Consider the following 18962-nt stretch of genomic DNA (forward strand, 5'->3'; position numbering starts at 1 on the left):
CACTGTAATATCAAGAGTTTCTTGTATTTGATATTTGGGTTTTATTGCAGTGTTAATATTTTGGTTCATGTCTAAGATTAAGCTGCAACGTTCTGATAGGGATTGTTGTTTTGAATCTGTGTGATTTATATGTTTTTGATCCTATTCAAGTAAACTGTTTACGCCACTTTAACGTGGATTTGGGATGTTTTTAATTCATTTTTTGAATTCTGTTTGTGTTGTGACTAATATAGTCAAGTTAATTACCACTTCTAAGTGGGATTATAATATTTCAAATTCATTTATTGAATTTATTTCTTATTGTGACTATTGACTCTGCTTTCATCACCTCTGAGTTGAACTGAGGTTATTTGAGTTGACTTTTGGGCTGCTCAGGTCTGTCAGCTGTTTTGACCACTTTTAAGTGGATTTTTGATTGATCTGATTTAATTCAAACACTGCACTAAGTGAAAATATAACTATTTTTTGACAAATGATTAAAGTGAAACAGAGCTATTACACCATTCTGAGCAGAAATGTGATTTTTATGTTTTTTTACAACAATGTTGGCTGTACTGAGTTAAATGGAATAAGTTTGAGACACCTATTAGTCAGTTTACTTCAGTTACTTTTGCAAACAAAAACAACTGAAACTCTATTCTAGGTAATTATGAGTATCGAATCAGGACTTGGTACCGGTAGATATTCAGTATTAAGAATTGGATCGAGATCTGAGGCCAAAAAAGCTGATCAGGACAACCCTAGAAGCAAGCATGCAAAAACTAGGCAAGTGGGTATTCAGGTTTGTGAGCAAGTATACAAGCAAAAATAAAAGCATGTAATACAGCTAGAAAGGAAATACGTATTTAAGGGAGTATGCAAGTAAGCATGTAAGTTCAACGTATGAGTATTAAATAATGAAACTGTCCTTATGAGGATAAAACCATGTGGTTTACAGTCACACTGAGTGTTATATATTAAAGGGTGGGTATTCATGCACAATGTCTGTAGGTTTCCAATAAGTGATGTCTTTAGTTGACTGCTAGCTACTGACTGAAGTGCATGTATTTTCCCAAGGTGTCAGAAAAGTTGAGAAATGCATGAACTTGAAACTTTTGGTGAACAAGACAGCAGCAAAGGATGTCCATGTGCATGGGCACCCATGCACTTCAAAAACTTTAGAAAATGTTCAACAAATTGAGCAAATTGTTTAAAATGAGCAGAAACAGTCTCCATGGATAAACAGACACTTGGGCAAATTTTGCACTCTCTTTGAACATTGTGGGCCAATTCTGTTGCAAAACTTCTGACTCCTGATCGGAAGGAAAAACACAAGCAGAGGAAACCCTCATTTTTGAGAAGGAGTGATTACATGTGATGAAACTTGGATCTTCCAATACAATCCAGGGACAAAACAGCAGTCAATGCATTGGAAAACACCCCCGTCACCAAGGATGAAGAGAGCACGACAAAGCAAGTCCAAATTCAAGATCATATTGATTGTTTTCTTTGACATAAAGGGTATCATTTTGGAGGAGTGGGTTCCAGAAGGGTCAACACTATTACAAACAGGTTGCAGAGGACCTACTGCACTCTTTAATCAGTGGAACACCTGAATGCAGAAGGAGAGTATAAAGAAGGAGAAAGACACTGAATAATGTTTATGTTCAATAAAATTGTATTACAGCATTAGTTTAGTTTATAACAGCCATGTCTTGTATGTTTGCAAGCATGAATAAGTTTATATTCTATCAGTCAATCAATGTTTTTATTTGTATAGCCCCAATTAATAACCATCATTATCTCTAGACATGAGAAAGGCTGCTCTAAAAAGCACTGAGAAGAATGCCAGACTACGTAAGTAGGTTAATATTTTAAGTCCTTGTAAAGTGAAATCCAAACATTGTGTCTGAACACATTAGATATGTTTGAATGTAAAAATGTGAAACCACTAAGATCTACTCTACGTGTGTCTGAATTTTTGATTTAGACCATTAGAAAGTTGTTCCCCGCTTTCCAGGCTTGGTCTTGATGGGGAATTACCCCACCCCCTTAAGGCTAAAATGATATTAAAATCACTGAGCAGTTCATCTCAATACTTTCTATTGTTAGCTGCTGTCACTGCCCTTATTGAAATTAACAGCCGGTTACATGCTGTGTTTCTGATCATGGTGAGGTACATTTTCCAAATCAATCAGCTACAGTGGCCTAGAGGTCATAAAAAGCATCATAAGGGAGAGATTTGTACCAGAAAACAGTAAAGTAATACCCAACTTCTGTCTTTCTGTTGCCATCTCATCGGATGCACTTTTTATTAGATAGGATCATATTTCTCCTGAGTGGGCGTGGCTTCAGCTCATTCAATGACACAGTTGTATAAACTGTCTGATACTACTTTTTTAAGCTATAAAACATATGCAGAGTGAGAATTTAGTGTAAAAGATTACAATTAGAACAGTCCATTTAAAAAAAGAGCATAAAAGCTAATGAGGATAATGTTAATATTTATACAGATGCATCAGATTAGCACTGGAATTGACTGATATTGACCCTGTTCACAAACATCCATCACTGGTAATATGATGTGGCATGAACAGATATCAGTAACCAATGTTTATCTATTTTGTCCGGTTAGTTTTATCGTGCTGAATCAAATAATCGATTCTTTATAGTGCAGAAGAACTCACCTGCTGGTTGCCAAAAAGAAGTCAGATAAACCCTCTTATCAGGCCCAATTTTATAAATCAGTGCACCTCTAACTGCAGGGTGTTTAAGGTCTTAGACGTAAGAAAAAAGTGGGACTTTTTCAGCCCTGTAAGCCACCGCCTCAGTCTGCCTATGATGTACTGTAAGTAAGCAAATACTGTAAGCAATCATCCATCTATCTTTCCCCTAAAACAGCTTCAAAAACATCTGCTTCTGCAGCGTAAATCTATCCTCGTTAAAGACAGAAGTTCAAGAAAGAAACCCTGGCACGTCGCTGGAGTATTTTTTCTTCTTTTCTACTTTTTCGAGGTTACCCAGTCATTACTTGGCATCTTCTGAATCCCTCTCTCTGTACGATGGCTCTGGGAGCCAACACAAACAGCAGTCGTTGGCTCCGAGATGGTTTTTGAATGTTCTCGAGTCCTTTGAAACGCTGACCAGCTTTCTGACACGAGGCTTTGGAAGCTGCCGAGCTCACGCCCGGCTGGATGCTTTCAATTCTCGACATCATACTCACAATCTGCAATTTGTTCAAAAATAACTTTATGGACACAAGCCACTCATGACACCAGGTCCTGCGGGAGTCTTCCTTTCAATGCATCTTTTCTATCAACGATTTTTTTATTTTATCAACTCAATGAGACACTCCCATGGAGGGTTTTACTGAAAACACATCTAACTGCCAATAATACTCAAACTGTTTCACATCTGTGCCTGATGGGCCTTCCTAAGAGGTTAAAATGGTCTTTCTCTTGCGTGACAAACAAATGAACAACAAGGTCTTACTGACTAGTTTCCTGGTCGTCACTGCATCCAATAAAGAAAGGCCTGTTTTGACATGGCAGAAATAAGACACTGTGTGATTGAGACTGGATGGAAGAAATTTTTATAAACAGAAAAGCTGAGCACATCAGAGTCCTGCAGGATGAAATTAAAGCAGTAATGTGACTTCAGAATTTATGCATGTGAGAGTTTGGAGTTTTGGAAAAGTCGGCCAAGCCTTGAAGCATGCTGTCGCCGTCCAAAAAAGAAACTTTTTTGCTCGAAAATTGTGTACTTTCAGCTTTGTGATAGGGCAGGGAACTTTTCCTGAAAGCTACAACTAAAGTATGTAAAAAAACATGACAATGTTAATGTACTGCTATTATTTGGTGCATATCCATGTGTAGTATGTGTAATGTTATACAAATATGTAACTGATATTTATGACACTGTCAAATAACGCAGGCTCTTTAAAGCTCATATAATCATAAAGGCCTCACTAACAGCTTCATTTGCATGTCCTCAAGCATGACTCACAATCACAGCATCAATCCAGGATGGTAAGTGAAGAAACAAGTGTTTTTTTCCAACTCTTCTTCGCTGGTTCTTGATGTAGTTTGCTCCTAGACAGACAGATAAAGATGAGTAAATGAGCAGGTTACCATAAAGCAAAATAAATTGGATGTATAGAATAGAATAGAATAAGATACACCACTGATCATCAATTGGCGGCCCGGGGGCCATATTAGGCCCAACAAAGCTTCCTGTCCGGCCCCCAAAATATCATAAAATTCAGAAAAGGAGGAAAAGAAGATGTTGTGGTTTTAAGAGTATCCTTTGGCTTTAAATATCTGCAGCTGTTAAATCCACCCAACAAACAGTTAATATTGAAATGGTTTTAGAATGACTTCACATTTGATCTGTTTTTAAAGAAATTTACTGTTATAATTAGTAGATATTTAAAAAAGGGTTAAGGTTGGCAGAAGTGCGGCAAAAACAGCCAGTTAAAGTCGTGAAAAGGGGTTAGAGAGTAGCAAAAATGGGTGATAAGTGGCAAAAAGGGACAAAATTTGGCAGGAAAAGAGGTGAAAGAAATTGGTAAGAGGAAAAAAGGGGCAAAAAGTATCAAAAATTCATTACAAATGACAAAAAAATTGTGCAAAATAAAGTCGTAAAAGTGGCAACAATAGAAGAAAGGTGGCAAAAATAGATAAAAGAGTGAACCAAAGGGGATAAAACATGCAGGAAAAGTGGTTAGATGGGTTAAAGAATAGCAAAAATTAGGTTAAGAAGGCAAAAAGTATCAAAAATTGGTTAAAAGTGGCAAAAAATGGTGCAAGAATTGTTGAAAAAATGTGATGAAAAGGGGTTAAAAAGTGGAAAAATGGATAAGAGTGGCACAAAGAGGACAAAACATGCAGGGAAGTGGTTCAAAAGGGGTTAAAATTGTGCAAATTGGGTTGAGGCAGAAAGGGGTTAAAAGTGTAAAAAAAATTGGTTAATACTAGTACTAAATCACAACTGGTGAGGGCTTATTCTCTGGGACTTTCAGGGGCCCAGCCAATTCTGTTGTCAGGCCTGTTGCATTAAAGATAACAGGCATAGAATTCACTGGTAATGCCTAAAAATGTCCTGTGTTTTGAAAGAAAATACAAATACTACCACAATAATACTTCAGTCAGGCCAAAATATTTATTTAGTTTTTGTGTATTTGAAACTCCGTCCCCAGAGTTTGTCGGGACTAACCCTGGCCCTTGTGCAGATGTTCTTGATGGCCCCTGAGATACACCAAAAGAGTAAAATGTGATTTAAAGCAAATCCAGGTGTTTTTGAGGGTTCAAACGTTCCATTTCTAGATGAAATCGTGCAAAGCATCACTCTAGATCAATTTTATTCTGATTTTATTGAATTAACAGGTTATTATGTGGCTTTAAATGCACTGAAAACACTTTGCGTTGGCCAAAAAGAAAAGATGGTGTCTTCTCTGCACATCACTTGTATGGAGCATAATTCTTTTGCCACATATGTGATACTGGGCAACAGTTAAGGTAATAAAAGCATGTAAAAATAAATGAAACAGCCATACAAAGGCACTTTATCTAGTGCAAATTTCAAGAGCAGTATTGAGCTTGTCGTGTTAGTTAAAAAGCATTCAATTTGTTGCTTTTCCATCCCAGATCGGTGACACTGTAATAGGCCTCAAAGCCACTCACAGCTCCATTTAACTCTTAAAGTGGCTGCAAAATTATTTAGAAATCAAAATGTTATCTTTCTTATTAATTTCCTGTGTTTAGTATGGTTCATCTATTGCAGATAGATCTATCAGGAGTGGTTCAATGGTGGATTTAGCTCAAATGGCCACAGGGTGGCGCTGTAAGGTCAGAGAAGCTGCAGATGGAAGGTTTACTGCTTTACATTAGGGAGAGAGTGTTTTCTAATGAATATGGATTAATGTCAGTATCAGATTTTTATCCTCTTCTTTTTTTATACACTTTTAAGTAATGTTTGTTGCGAACTACTCAGATTGTTTTGGTTATAGTGCTTCAAGCGTTACTCTCAAAGCTGATTCTTTTCTGCAAAAAAGGCAAACATTTCTGTGTTTTATGAGCGACTCATACCGACGTATAAGAGGAGTTTAACGACATCTACTAATAATAATGCATAACTCAAAATTCACAACGATGTGACCCTCAGTGGAAGTCTGTTTAATCCCACTGCAACTCTTCCTCCCTCCCTTTCAACATGAATTTTAACGACTATAGGACAAGAGCTGGACCACATACAAGCTGCTAAAACATAAAAATAATTAAGAACCTGATTTTTTTTTTAATGCCATTAATCCGTGCTTCTTAATCCGTGCAGCAGGAGTGTGTGTTTTAGTGAGGGAGAGGAGGAAGAGAGGGAGTGTGCAGACTGAGCTTCAGCAGCCGGGATTATTTGTGCGGCCTAAAAACTTCTTTCAACAAACTTGCAGTGTATTGTAGGTCCAGGCTATGTGCGAGAAATGCAATTAAAGGCTAATAAAGGCCAGAAAATAAAAGTGCATTGTCAAAGAGGTTAAAAATTAATCTATTTACCCGATGAAGCTGCACCATGCTGAAAGAATGAATATGTTGAGGTGAAATTTCGAATATATTAGCCTGCTACTTTGGCGTTTAAAAACACTTTCATATCTCCGTTTAACGCTCTTCATGGAGCATAAAGAAAGAATATTTGTGTTATTAATGTAACAGGAATATCAAATATATTTAGTGGCGAAACGTCTCAAAATTTGTCAAAAAAAATATCATATTTGAATAAATATTAAATAATTACGGGACTTTACGAGAACGTTAGCTTATCAATGTTTATAGCAATATTCTACGGGGTTTCCCAGCCCTTTAAGAAAACTTTACCTGCTTTTAACTGCCAATGTTAACGGTTTATTCGACATAAAACAAAAGAAACTGAAATTGTGTAAAAAATGTGATACTGCGGGACACTTTCTCGTATTTATTCTAGATTAAATCCCACAAAATAACTCGTGTTGTCGAATTAAAGGCGTCTAATCCGCGTTTTGAATCGAAGGAGCAGACGTTAAACAGGAGTGCAGCGCGCGTGCAGGCTTTGACGTGTGTTTAGAAATGCAGACAGGCAGTACATTACCTTCACAAGACGTTCATCCACCCCTCCTCTTCCTCTTTATACCTCCTCTGCCTCCACCTATCCATCCATCCTGCTGCTCACAAAACCATGACCTTTACAATTTATAGAGAGGAAACCCCGGAGAGGAACGTCACGCTTTCAAACATCCTACTTTTTCTTCTTCTACTACTTTATTTCCTGCTGTAACGTGAACGTACAAACAAACTTTATTTAAATGACTATTTACAAGTTTTTATTTCATTTATTTACGTCCAAAAAATGTTTTCAATACCTGTAGTAACATAATAATAATAATAATCATTATTATTATTATAATGATAATGGAGTTTCAACACGCCAAATACTTATGAATGAACTATTTTAATGCATATAAACTAATTCCTTCAAAAATGCATGGAAAAAAAATCATTTTAAAATATAAAAAAATTCTACAGTACGTTAAGGTAGTTAAAACGGAGTTTATTGAGGATATTTATGAAGCATTCAAAATTATTTATATTGTAAAAGAAAGCCGGAAAAAGTCAAAAAGACAGTTCTGCCTCGCGCCCATATTGCTCGCGGAGTTTCGAGGTTTTTAAACCCCCCCAAAAAGACACAAACACGGAAAAATTAAGTGCCGTACTTACTGTAAAATAAAAGAAACAATAGTGATCAAAAGTCAGCAGCAGACAGGAGGACATTTTTTCCTCTTGCAGCACATAAATCCACGAGGACGAGGAAGAAGAAGAGGAAGACTCCCCGTGGAGAGCAGCTCACTATAATCCATATTCATGCGCTCGACACGTGGAGTAAATACAGTATGAGGAGGGGAGACCATTGTGTGAGTGTGCACCAGGTTATAGAAGGAGCCTGTGACACCATATAGGCCTACATTAAAATCTAACTGCAACTGGAAAGTGAGTAAGGCGCGTGAACTTATTACTAGTCTTTATTAAGAAGCATAAACACGTGCATTTAAGCTGATTTTGGCTGCTAACAAGCCATATGCACTGTAAATAATAGAACCAGATACGTTCAAATGTGCAAATTGATTTAGAAAGTGGTGTAAAGTTACGGGAAAATACATAGAAACCAATGTATCTTATTTGCAAATTGAAAACAATACCCGCGAAGCATAATGGGGGTAGCTATAAGAGTAATAAGTATAACGTTTATTATTTCATGCATTGATTCTAATTTTTAAAAATATATTTTGATCAGACTTTTTCAAAACATGCCACATTCGTGGGCTGATCGCCAGGCTCTACTTGTTGAAATTAATCTGAAATATTAACAGTAATTAATGTATTGTAAAATCGTTCAAATGGGAAAAATAAAGCTTAAATCTTTGCTTTAAAGAGCAGCTTTAACGCGAGCCTGTTGGGCCAATAAATCAATCAGCAATGTATTCCTAAGGCCTGGACGCACACATACACACATATTTCTGCTGCCAACATGGTTTTGAAGAGCCATGAAAAAGCCAAAGCTGCTGCAGAATAGGCGAACCAAAACCCATTATGAGATTTAAACTCTTTTTGTGTCGCCTTTGGTTAGGAAAAAAAAATCCGTTTTTTTCTTGCACGAGCACTGCATTTAAAAAGGTGTTTTTTTTTTTTATTTTGCAGGATGCACATTGTAACTTATTTTGAGTGTTCCTCTCTGCGGTGAAGGTCTTGTTCTGTTGGGGAGCTTATCTTAGCACGTCATGTGAGTTTGCATTGGATTTTATGGCAGAGGAGCACGGGGGCTGCATGCATAATGAGCCCGAGCAGAAGGTGCACGCAGGCCAGAGTGGAGCCTTCTGCACGTGCTTTATTTTTTAATATTTCATGAGCATGCGCCTGACGTTTTTTAGTTTAGTTAACAATTTTTAAAAGCTTCAAAATAATGAGTGTCACATATTAAAATACGTGTAACATGTAAATAATTAAATATAAAGTTTTCAAGGCTGCACACACAGCTTGTCTGTGCTGCCACTTTTACTAATGGAGACAAAGAAAAATGATGCCCACTCCTCTATATCATTGAATTCAGTTGCTAAGCAACTAGTATGGGAAATCATCCGCGAAATTCAAATCCTGCAGCGCGAGGACACGTTTTGTTGAGTTTTGCTGAATAGGCGAAGAAGAAAAGAAAGTTTTGTGGGGGGGACACGTTCGCCTCTTGCAGCCGTGACGAAAAATAGTCCCCTTTTGAAACGCAGCTAGAACTCTCTCTGTATTTTAAGACCTGCGTTGTTAAAAAAAATAATAAAAATTGAATATTAATAGTATGCTGGTGTTTATATGCTATAAATCTAACACAAAATATAACAAGTACGATTATATCAATCCGCGTCATCACCCAGCTTTCCGTGCAGACACAATCAATAACCCCTCTGACCCACTGCCCCGCATCCTAAAAACAGCTCACCAAAGTGCCCCTACCCGTCCTCTCTACCTGCATGCACAGCACACCTGCAAGAGCCGCAGTGCGCCTGCGTGAATGCTTTTTAAGTGGTTACATTCATTCATAATCTATGCAAAGCAGCCACGCAGCTATGAGTACAATTCTGCTTCTTTTGAATGAATGCAAATCAATTATTTTGCAGATTAGAGCTTTTGTTGCATTAATCAGGCGCTCATAATGACGGGTTTGGGAGTATTATGGGATGCAGGACTGTGAGCTGCAACGTAAACATTACATAACACACATACAGGACGCTGTGTGCAGCAACACCAACAACATGGGCGACCTGTTTGGGGTGCGTTTTAAACCCTAATGACAAATCCCAAATTCTCTCCATACTGCGGATAAGTATATACATATAGGTATTCGTCTTTAATTTAAATAAGGTTAAAGCTCACATTCATTCTTACAAGGCCTCATTAATAAGAACAGTGACATATATTTAATAAAAACTTTACGGAGATATGAGCTTTGTAACGTTTATAGGAATATTCTACGGGGTTTCCCAGCCCTTTGAGCAAAGTTCAACAGTTTAAGCTAGCTGTAAATTGACAGATTGTCAAAACGAGAGGCAACATTAAAAGAAGATGGTCGACACTAAAAAAAATATGACACTACGGGACAGTTTTCTCCTGTTTGTTTCAAATTAAATCCACCAGTTTTGCTTGTGCTGTCGAAATAAATCCGGATTTTTAATCTAAAGAACAGACGTTAAACAGGAGTGCAGCGCGCGTGCACAAGGCCTCAGGAGGAGCAGATGTAAACAAACAGACGAGGCATTCATGCAGCTGACCGCGATGTTTCACTTTAAATAACGACAATAAAACGCTATCTGAGGTTTGTTCAAACTGAAAAACAACCCAAGAGCTTTTATTTTTATAAAGGCGACACCAAAAGCATATTTAAACGAAAAATGAACCGTTTTGTTTCTCTAAAAACGCCCTTATGGAGTAGTAAAGGAGTGTTCAAAGAGGCTTAACAGCGACACAACCAACATGGACGCCTCGTTTTCTCCTGCTTAAAACTCCCTTTTTCAAATTATGTGCATTTAGGCTTCCGTACTTCTTCAAAATAAGGTTAAAGCGAATATTTGCGTGCCCAAGGTCTCTCTAGGAGCAGATGTAAACAAACAGAAGGGCCATTCATGTTGACCTCGCTTTAAAGGATGATAACAAACCATGGTGGACGTTTTTAGACTTCAGGAGCTTTTATTTTGGTAAATGCTACATTAAAACGGTACTAAAATTATAATTTACCACAAAGTTTTTGCTTTAATGGACAGAAGTTATGTGTAAAACGCTTTGGACGTTTATTAAATACGAACAGGAACCCAAGAGCTTGTAAATGTGAAACTAAAAACGACACTAAAACGATAATTGATTTAGAATTTTTTCACTTGAAATTGGGTAAAATTATGAGGAAAAAACCCGTCTGTGGACGTTTAGCCTATTTAAGCCGAGGAATGACACAGGAGCTTTTATTTTGTAAATGCACCAATGCAATCGCTACCACGACGATCGTTTCTACTTTATAAAACGCCAATCTTTATTTAAAGGAGTGTTAAGAGTGTACAAAGAGTCTTTGTTCTACTCTATCCTTATTCTGCAGCCTCGTCTAGGACAAAAAAAGCACCATATTTTATCATCAGCTCCTGCAGCTGTGCATACAGGAAGTTACAAATAAAAGCACCCCCTTTTTGCAAGAATTCAAAGCACGGTGTAAGAATATAAATCTCAAAAACACAAGGTGATTGCATTTCATTCTAACAAATTTATTGTGTCTCAATCAGCTCGTACGGAACCACTACTGAAATTAAATTACAATCAAATGATCACATCAAAAATGTACCCTTATTACCTAACAACGGTCAGCTTTATGATGATTTGTGCTCCTTTAGAAATACAAAAAAAAAAAACAAAAATAAGGGCAACAACAAAAATATTGAAATGAAAGAAGAAAAAAGAGGAGGGAAAGCATCTTACACAAGTTTCCAGGAGAGGAAGGAAGGGGAAAAATAAATTACCGTTTGGAATAATTCATACGTATTCCGAATAAAATATTAAAACAAGTAATTCTGATGAAAAATATAAAGTAAAGATCAGTATCTGATCTAGTGATCTATATTGCCAGCTTTACAGAGTTTCTTGTTTATTAAAACCTACCAAAGAACACTGCTTAGAAAGGGCAGCATTAATAGAATATCCACACTCAGTCACACTTGGCAACATGTTTTTTTTGTTCTTCCTCAAATAAGTGCAGTTTGAAGTCTTTTTTTGCAAATGTCTTATGCTCTATTTGTCGAGAAAAAAGGAGAAGAATCCACTCACGCTGTCGAAGTCCTTTAAATAATAATAATGTTTTTAAAACAAAAAAAAAAAAAAAAAAAAAAAAAAAGGGAGGCGATCTTTTCAAGATCAGGCGGTTTATTTTGAAAGGGTGCTTTCTGTTCTTTCTGGGCTTGAAGATGGAGAGAAAAAAATAATCCTCCTCTTTGTGTTTGGGGATGAAAATGCAGTCCATGTGGAGGGGGGAAAGGAAAAATTCAGCAGGGAAATGATGGTGGAAGCGTCGTGGATGTCACTCTTGTGTTATTGTCAGGCGTGGAAGAAGAGGAGGGAAATATACAACATGTCTGCTCCTTTGTTTCTTCAATCAAACATGGGGTGAAAAAGGAGGGAATTTCTTTTTTAAGGGGGAGAAAAATATCAAAAAGAAAGAATACTTGGTTTCCTCTTGGTGTGGTTTAATGCGCCAAAATTACCTGGTGGAATGAACTTGTAGTTGTCACCCTCTGGTCGCTCGCTTCATCTTTTAAGTAATCTACTAAAAATTGACCCTGAAAGAAAAAAGCAGAAGGAACCTTTTAGGTTATAAGACATTTTTGAGGGCCTGGAAAAAAAGGTGGTTTTTTTGGGAGGAAAAAGGGTGTTTGTGGTGAAAAATATAAACACATTTTGCAGTCTCATTCATATTCCCTCACAATCACAGTATCAAAAAATTTGGCTATCCTGGAGATAGTCTTAAGCAGTTTTAAATTCATATAAAATATTCTTATGTTTCACTGAACATTCTTTTGCAGTCCATGGAGGGGGGCGGTGTTTCTGCACTCACATTGCCGACCTGAGAGTACACATCCTCCGGCGTCTGAGCCACTCCTGGGGGCGTCATCCGTTTCTCCTTCTGTCTCCTATTGCAAAACCACACTCTAACCACCTCCTTCTCCAGCTGCAAGTTGTCCGCCAAGGTGCTGATCTCCTGCGCTGAAGGTTTGGGGCATTTTAGGAAGTGGCTCTCCAAAGCTCCCTTGACGCTCACCTCGATGGACGTGCGCTTCTTTCGCTTCCTCCCTTGCGCAGCGATCTTGTCGATGCTTGTTGGGCTGCCCGTGGATGAATCAGCCTCCTCCAGCCACTTGTTTAACAAAGGCTTCAGCTTGCACATGTTCTTGAAGCTGAGCTGCAGAGCCTCGAATCTGCAGATGGTGGTTTGAGAGAAAACGTTCCCGTACAAGGTGCCTAAAGCCAAGCCGACGTCCGCCTGCGTAAAGCCCAGTTTGATCCTCCGCTGCTTGAACTGCTTGGCGAACTGCTCCAGGTCGTCTGAAGTCGGCGTGTCGTCGTCCGAGTGCGGGTCGTGGTTGACGCCGCCGTGGTGCTGGTGGTGAGGGTGCTGGTGGTGATGGTGGTGGTGGTGGCTGCCGTGCTCCAGATCTGGGGTGTCCCCTCTCACCAAGCCTGGGTGCACCAGGCTCTGGCTCCCCGGGCTGAGCATCCCGTTCACAGTGAAGCCTCCAGGCTGGGAGTAGATGAGCGACTGCTGCTGCTGCTGTCCCCCGGAGATGGAGTTGATGTGCGCGGCCGTGGTGCTCCCCCAAGCCCCGGCGTGAGTCTGGTGTGGGGCTAAGTGAGGGGGCCTGTGGTGCAGCGCGGTGCCCGTGTGCAGATCGTCTCTCGAGCTTTTCACGTCCTGCTGCTGCGGGCTGCCCGTCATCCCCACGGGACTCGACGACCACGGCGATCCGGCTTCAGCTGCAGCCACGGCGGCTGCTGCTGCTGCGGCTGCGGCGTGCGGCAGCGATGTCACCCACTGGTGGGCATGGCTCAGCATGTGTCCCCCGTTGCTCGCTGCCATTGCGCCTTGCATAAAGTCACTCTGCACCATCTTGACCGAGGGGTCTCCCCTGTAGCCCCCAGACCCCGAGGTAACCGCAGCGCTGCCCGGCTGCATGCCACCACCTCCGGAGTCAGAGTGCACGATGGAGCCGGACGATAAGATGCTATTGCTGGGCAGATAAGGATTGGAAGCCGCGGTGGCCATTCCGTCAACCCTTATGAATATGTTTGTGGATAACCCCCCTCCCTCTTTTACAGTCACTTCTTTCGAGCAGGCAAATTGTATCTCATGAATTATTCAAACTTTAAAAGTATGGGGAGCTTCTTGGCGTGCGTAAAAACGCAAAAAAGCTTCAAAAACAGCCGCAGAAAACTGGATAAAATCCGCATGAATTTACAGCATTCTACTTCAAACTGTGCATGAAAATCGGCGATAAAATCCCACGTTTTTCAAAAGCCCTTTGAAACCATGTGCAGTCCGCTTGGAAAGTTTTGCACTGGGATGAAATTGGGCGCATTAAAATTAAAATATACAGCAGAAAAAGCGTCGTCCCAAACAAACTTTTGCTGCTCGCGGAAACAAAAAAAGCCTTGCAAATTCTCCACAATGTCCAAAGTCCCAGTTTATGTCCCCTTTGGATGAGAAAAACATTAGCAGTGTCCTCACTTCTTTTCAGAGATTTCTCCCTCGCTTTATTCTTTTCACTCTCTTCTTTTAGAGCCTCTCTTTGTTCTGTTTTGATGTATATAAACCTGCCAAACCGCAAACTCCCGTTGAAGTACAATCCCAGTATAACAGTGCACGTCGCTGCTCGCGAGCCTCTTCTCTCATTCGCTTGTTCTCTCTCTCCTCCTCTCTCTCTATATCTCTCGCTCTCTCTCTCCCTGACAGGCCCGCGTAGTCCCGCCCCCCTCGCCAAAAGCCCGTCTTAACGCACGGGTGTTTACCCCCGTGCGTCCTCGCTCATTGGCTGCGCCTCGGTGTGATTGGCAGCCCCTCGCCAGCCCTTGCTCCGGGGCGCACGAGCCCTCCTTCCGGCTGTTCCGATTGGCTGCTTTTTAATTGCAGTCCAAACAAAACGGGGGGACACAACTGGGTAGTAAACAGCGCTGAGATATGAGAACACAAACAAGGGTGAAGGGGTAAATAAAAAGGTCGATAAATTGTCACCTCTGCTTTGTGATCATCATGATAAGCTTTTACTTTTTTCCTAGAGAGAGTCAAAATGCTCTTTTTCCTTAATGTATATAAAATAACTGTGTTAGAGCTCAGATACTGAAAATTATAGCTGCAGGAACTAATGAAAGAGCCCTTGTGCTATCAGGCACTTCCTGGTTTGGTACTAGTCAGGCTGTTAGTCTAAACATGTGTGGTAAATTTGGTGATGATTGGACAAAGCAGTTCAGAGTTATAGTGGATTATTTTGTCCTGGCAGGCTGCCAAAAATATCACCCATCTTTGACCCCGAGTCACGGCCACACCTTTTGGTGAAATTGAAAGATTTCAACAACTTTTCATCATCATCATCTCTACAATTGGCTTAAAAAATCTGGAGCGAATCAGGTGAAACCCCTGGGATAAGTTGGCTAAAACGTTGACCCTGTGACTGGGAGAAAGCTGCCAAAATTTGACAATCAACGCTAAACTTTCTGTACATGTTTCAGCATGACAATAATAGACTTTTTTTGTAGGTTTGGACATGATACACATCCCTGGCAATTTTCATGCATGGAGGTCAAACTCATTGGAGAGGTGTATTGAAGGATGCGAAAACACTACCATGCAAATTCCAACTACTCTTGAATTGTGTGCAATTTTGTTGCGTTTTGGGGCACAATAAGCACATTTCCGAGACTAATTCGAACTTGAAAGTTTACTCAAAGTTTGCACACTCTTATTTGACTTTAAAAATCAAACAAAAAGATTTTATGATCTGGTGATGAATAAGGAAGCAATTCAGAATTAAAGTGGATAATATTTCCTGGCACGCTGCCAAACCTATCACCCATCTTTGACCCTGAGTCACGGCCACAACTTTTGATGAACTTGAACGATATTAACAACTTTTCATCATCAACATCTCCACAATGGGCTTAAAAAATCTGGAGCGAATCAGGAGAAACCCCTTGGATAAGTTGGCTAAAATGCTGACCCTATGACTGGGAGAAAATTGCCAAAATTTGACCATCAACGCTAAACTTTCTGTACATATTTCAGCATGACAATAATAGACTTTTCTGTAGGTCTGGACATGACACACATCCCTGGCAATTTTCATGCATGGAGGTCAAACCCATTGGAGGGGCTGTATTTCAGGGTGCCAAAACACTATCATGCAAATTCCAACTACTCTTGAATTGTGTGCAATTTTTTTGCGTTTTGGGGCACAATAACACCCCAAAGGAAGCTCTTTTTTTTGCCAGAATAACAATCATTCCTTGTGTTCGACTGCTTCGGTGCACAGACTGCAGTAAGCATGCTGTTTAAGATGGACAAACTGTTTAGCTGAGAAAGAGGCTACAACCTTCACTGTAACAACTGAAAATCACATCCACCTTCCTAAAAGCACATTTCCAGGACTAATTCAAAACTCGAAAGTTTACTCAAAGTTTGCACACTCTTATTTGACATTAAATATCAAACAAAAAGATTTTATGATTTGGTGATGACTGATGAAGCAATTCAGAGTTAAAGTGGATTACTTTTCTTGGCGCGCTGCCAGAAATATCATCCATCTTTGACCCTGAGTCACGGCCACACCTTTTGATGAAACTGAAAGATTTTAACAACTTTTTATCATCAACATCTCCACAATGGGCTTAACAAATCTGGAGTGAATCAGGAGAAACCCCTTGGATAAGTACGCTTAAACATTGACCCTGTGACTGGAGGAAAGCTGCCAAAATTTGACAATCAACGCTAAACTCTCTGTACATATTTCAGCATGACAATAATAGACTTTTTTGTAGGTTTGGACATGATACACATCCCTGGCAATTTTCATGCATGGAGCTTAAACCCAATGGAGGGGCTGTATTTTATGGGTGCCAAAACACTTTCATGCAAATCCCAACTACTCTTGAATTGTGTGCAATTTTGTTGAGTTTTGGGGCACAATAACACCCTAAAAGAAGCTTTTTTTTGCCAGAATAACAATCATTCCTTGTGTTCAACTGCTTCAGTGCACAGACTGCAGTAAGCATGCTGTTTAAGATGGATAAACTAAGAAAGAGGCTACAACCTTCACTGTGACAGTTAAATATCTCATCTTCCCTCCTAAAAGCACATTTCCAGGACTAATTCAAAACTTGAAAGTTTACTCAAAGTTTGCACACTCTTATTTGACATTAAAAATCAACAATAAGATTTTATAATTTGGTGATGACTGATGAAGCAATTCAGAGTTATAGTGGATTATTTTTCCTGGCACGCTGCCAAAACTATCACCCATCTTTGACCCTGAGTCACGGCCACACCTTTTGATGAAACTGAAAGATTTTAACAACTCTTCATCATCAACATCTCCACAATGGGCTTAAAAAATCTGGAGTGAATCAGGAGAAACCCCTTGGATAAGTTCGCTTAAACGTTGACCCTGTGATTGGGAGAAAGCTGCCAAAATTTGACAATCAACGCTAAACTTTCTGTACATGTTTCAGCATGACAATAATAGACTTTTCTGTAGGTCTGGACATGACACACATCCCTGGCAATTTTCATGCATGGAGCTTAAACCCAATGGAGGGGCTGTATTTTATGGGTGCCAAAACACTATCATGCAAATTCCCACTACTCTTGAATTGTTTGAATTTTTGTTTTGGAGCAGAATAACACCCCGAAAGAAGCTCACTGTTACAGTGTTCAAGCCTCACGACAAGCACGCTATGTAAGATGGATAAACTGTTTAGTTAAGAAAGAAGCTACAATCTTCACTGTGACAGTTAAATATCTCATCTTCCCTCCTAAAAGCACATTTCCCAGGACTAATTCAAAACTTGAAAGTTTACTCAAAGTTTGCACACTCTTAAATGACATTAAAAATCAACAATAAGATTTTATAATTTGGTGATGACTGATGAAGCAATTCAGAGTTATAGTGGATTATTTTTCCTGGCACGCTGCCAAAACTATCACCCATCTTTGACCCTGAGTCACGGCCACACCTTTTGATGAAACTGAAAGATTTTAACAACTCTTCATCATCAACATCTCCACAATGGGCTTAAAAAATCTGGAGTGAATCAGGAGAAACCCCTTGGATAAGTTCGCTTAAACGTTGACCCTGTGATTGGGAGAAAGCTGCCAAAATTTGACAATCAACGCTAAACTTTCTGTACATGTTTCAGCATGACAATAATAGACTTTTCTGTAGGTCTGGACATGACACACATCCCTGGCAATTTTCATGCATGGAGCTTAAACCCAATGGAGGGGCTGTATTTTATGGGTGCCAAAACACTATCATGCAAATTCCCACTACTCTTGAATTGTTTGAATTTTTGTTTTGGAGCAGAATAACACCCCGAAAGAAGCTCACTGTTACAGTGTTCAAGCCTCACGACAAGCACGCTATGTAAGATGGATAAACTGTTTAGTTAAGAAAGAAGCTACAATCTTCATTAAAACAGTTAAATGTCACGTCTGCCTTCCTAAAAGCACATTCCCAGGACTAATTCAAAGCTTGAAAGTTTACTCAAAACATGTCCACTCTTAAATGACATTAAGAATGAATCTGATAGCGTCTATAATTATAATGTTGCCCAAGAATAGTGCACACTTAGGTGTTTAATTCCCTTGAGCAACACATAAAAAAGCTTCATAAATAAGAAAAAACAAAAGAAAGGTTGGCTAACTGTTGCACACTTTAATTTGTGGTTACATTAGCATTTAGAGGCTGTTTTGGTGGAATTTGCAAGCTCAAATTAATTACTTGTAAGCCTAATAGAAAAGCATGACACTGCACCATGAACGCACCTCAGAGCATGAAGCATGTATGTCATGATTTGCAGCGTCTCTGAAGTCTCCCTGCAAAGGTTGCAGGAGTGCTTCTAAAGAGAAAGTGGCAACCAAAACAAGAGCAAATTGAGCAATTCCTCAGGGGATTTGTGGGTGAAAACACAGCCAGAGATACAGCGCAGCATCCCCTTCAGATGACCACATAACCCGGCGGATGAATGGGGCCTTTGTTTGTGCCTATATTCAGGCACCCATGGAGCTGGTGGATGAGTCCAAGTGCAGCTAGAGTTGGAGCTGGGGAAGCCTGTTGAGTCCACCTGAAACGAGGCCTTTAGGGACAGGGTGTTGATGTCCTTCAACATGATCCAATCTTA

At 39.6% G+C, this 18962-nt stretch overlaps 1 protein-coding gene across 1 annotated transcript; it reads right to left on the reverse strand.

Moving 5' to 3' along the window:
• Positions 1-11923: 11923 nt before the first annotated feature.
• On the reverse strand, positions 11924-14356 carry pou3f3b (POU class 3 homeobox 3b). Its single transcript, XM_041782025.1, has 3 exons — positions 12631-14356; positions 12281-12355; positions 11924-12165 (listed from the first exon to the last, which is right to left on the reverse strand). Exons 1-3 carry the CDS (start codon positions 13834-13836, stop codon positions 12097-12099), a joined length of 1350 nt encoding a protein of 449 aa, XP_041637959.1. The 5' UTR covers positions 13837-14356; the 3' UTR covers positions 11924-12096.
• Between the last annotated feature and the right edge of the window lie 4606 nt (positions 14357-18962).

The sequence above is a fragment of the Cheilinus undulatus genome, linkage group 24, assembly GCF_018320785.1.
Source record: "Cheilinus undulatus linkage group 24, ASM1832078v1, whole genome shotgun sequence".
NCBI lineage: Eukaryota > Metazoa > Chordata > Actinopteri > Labriformes > Labridae > Cheilinus > Cheilinus undulatus.

Coding starts and splice junctions, on each gene's coding strand:
- pou3f3b (XM_041782025.1), bottom strand. CDS start 13,836: ATGGCCACCGCGGCTTCCAATCCTTATCTGCCCAGCAATAGCATCTTA. Junction 12,356..12,630: donor TGTACTCTCAGGTCGGCAAT/GTGAGTGCAGAA, acceptor TTTTTCTTTCAG/GGTCAATTTTTAGTAGATTA. Junction 12,166..12,280: donor CTACAAGTTCATTCCACCAG/GTAATTTTGGCG, acceptor GTTTGATTGAAG/AAACAAAGGAGCAGACATGT.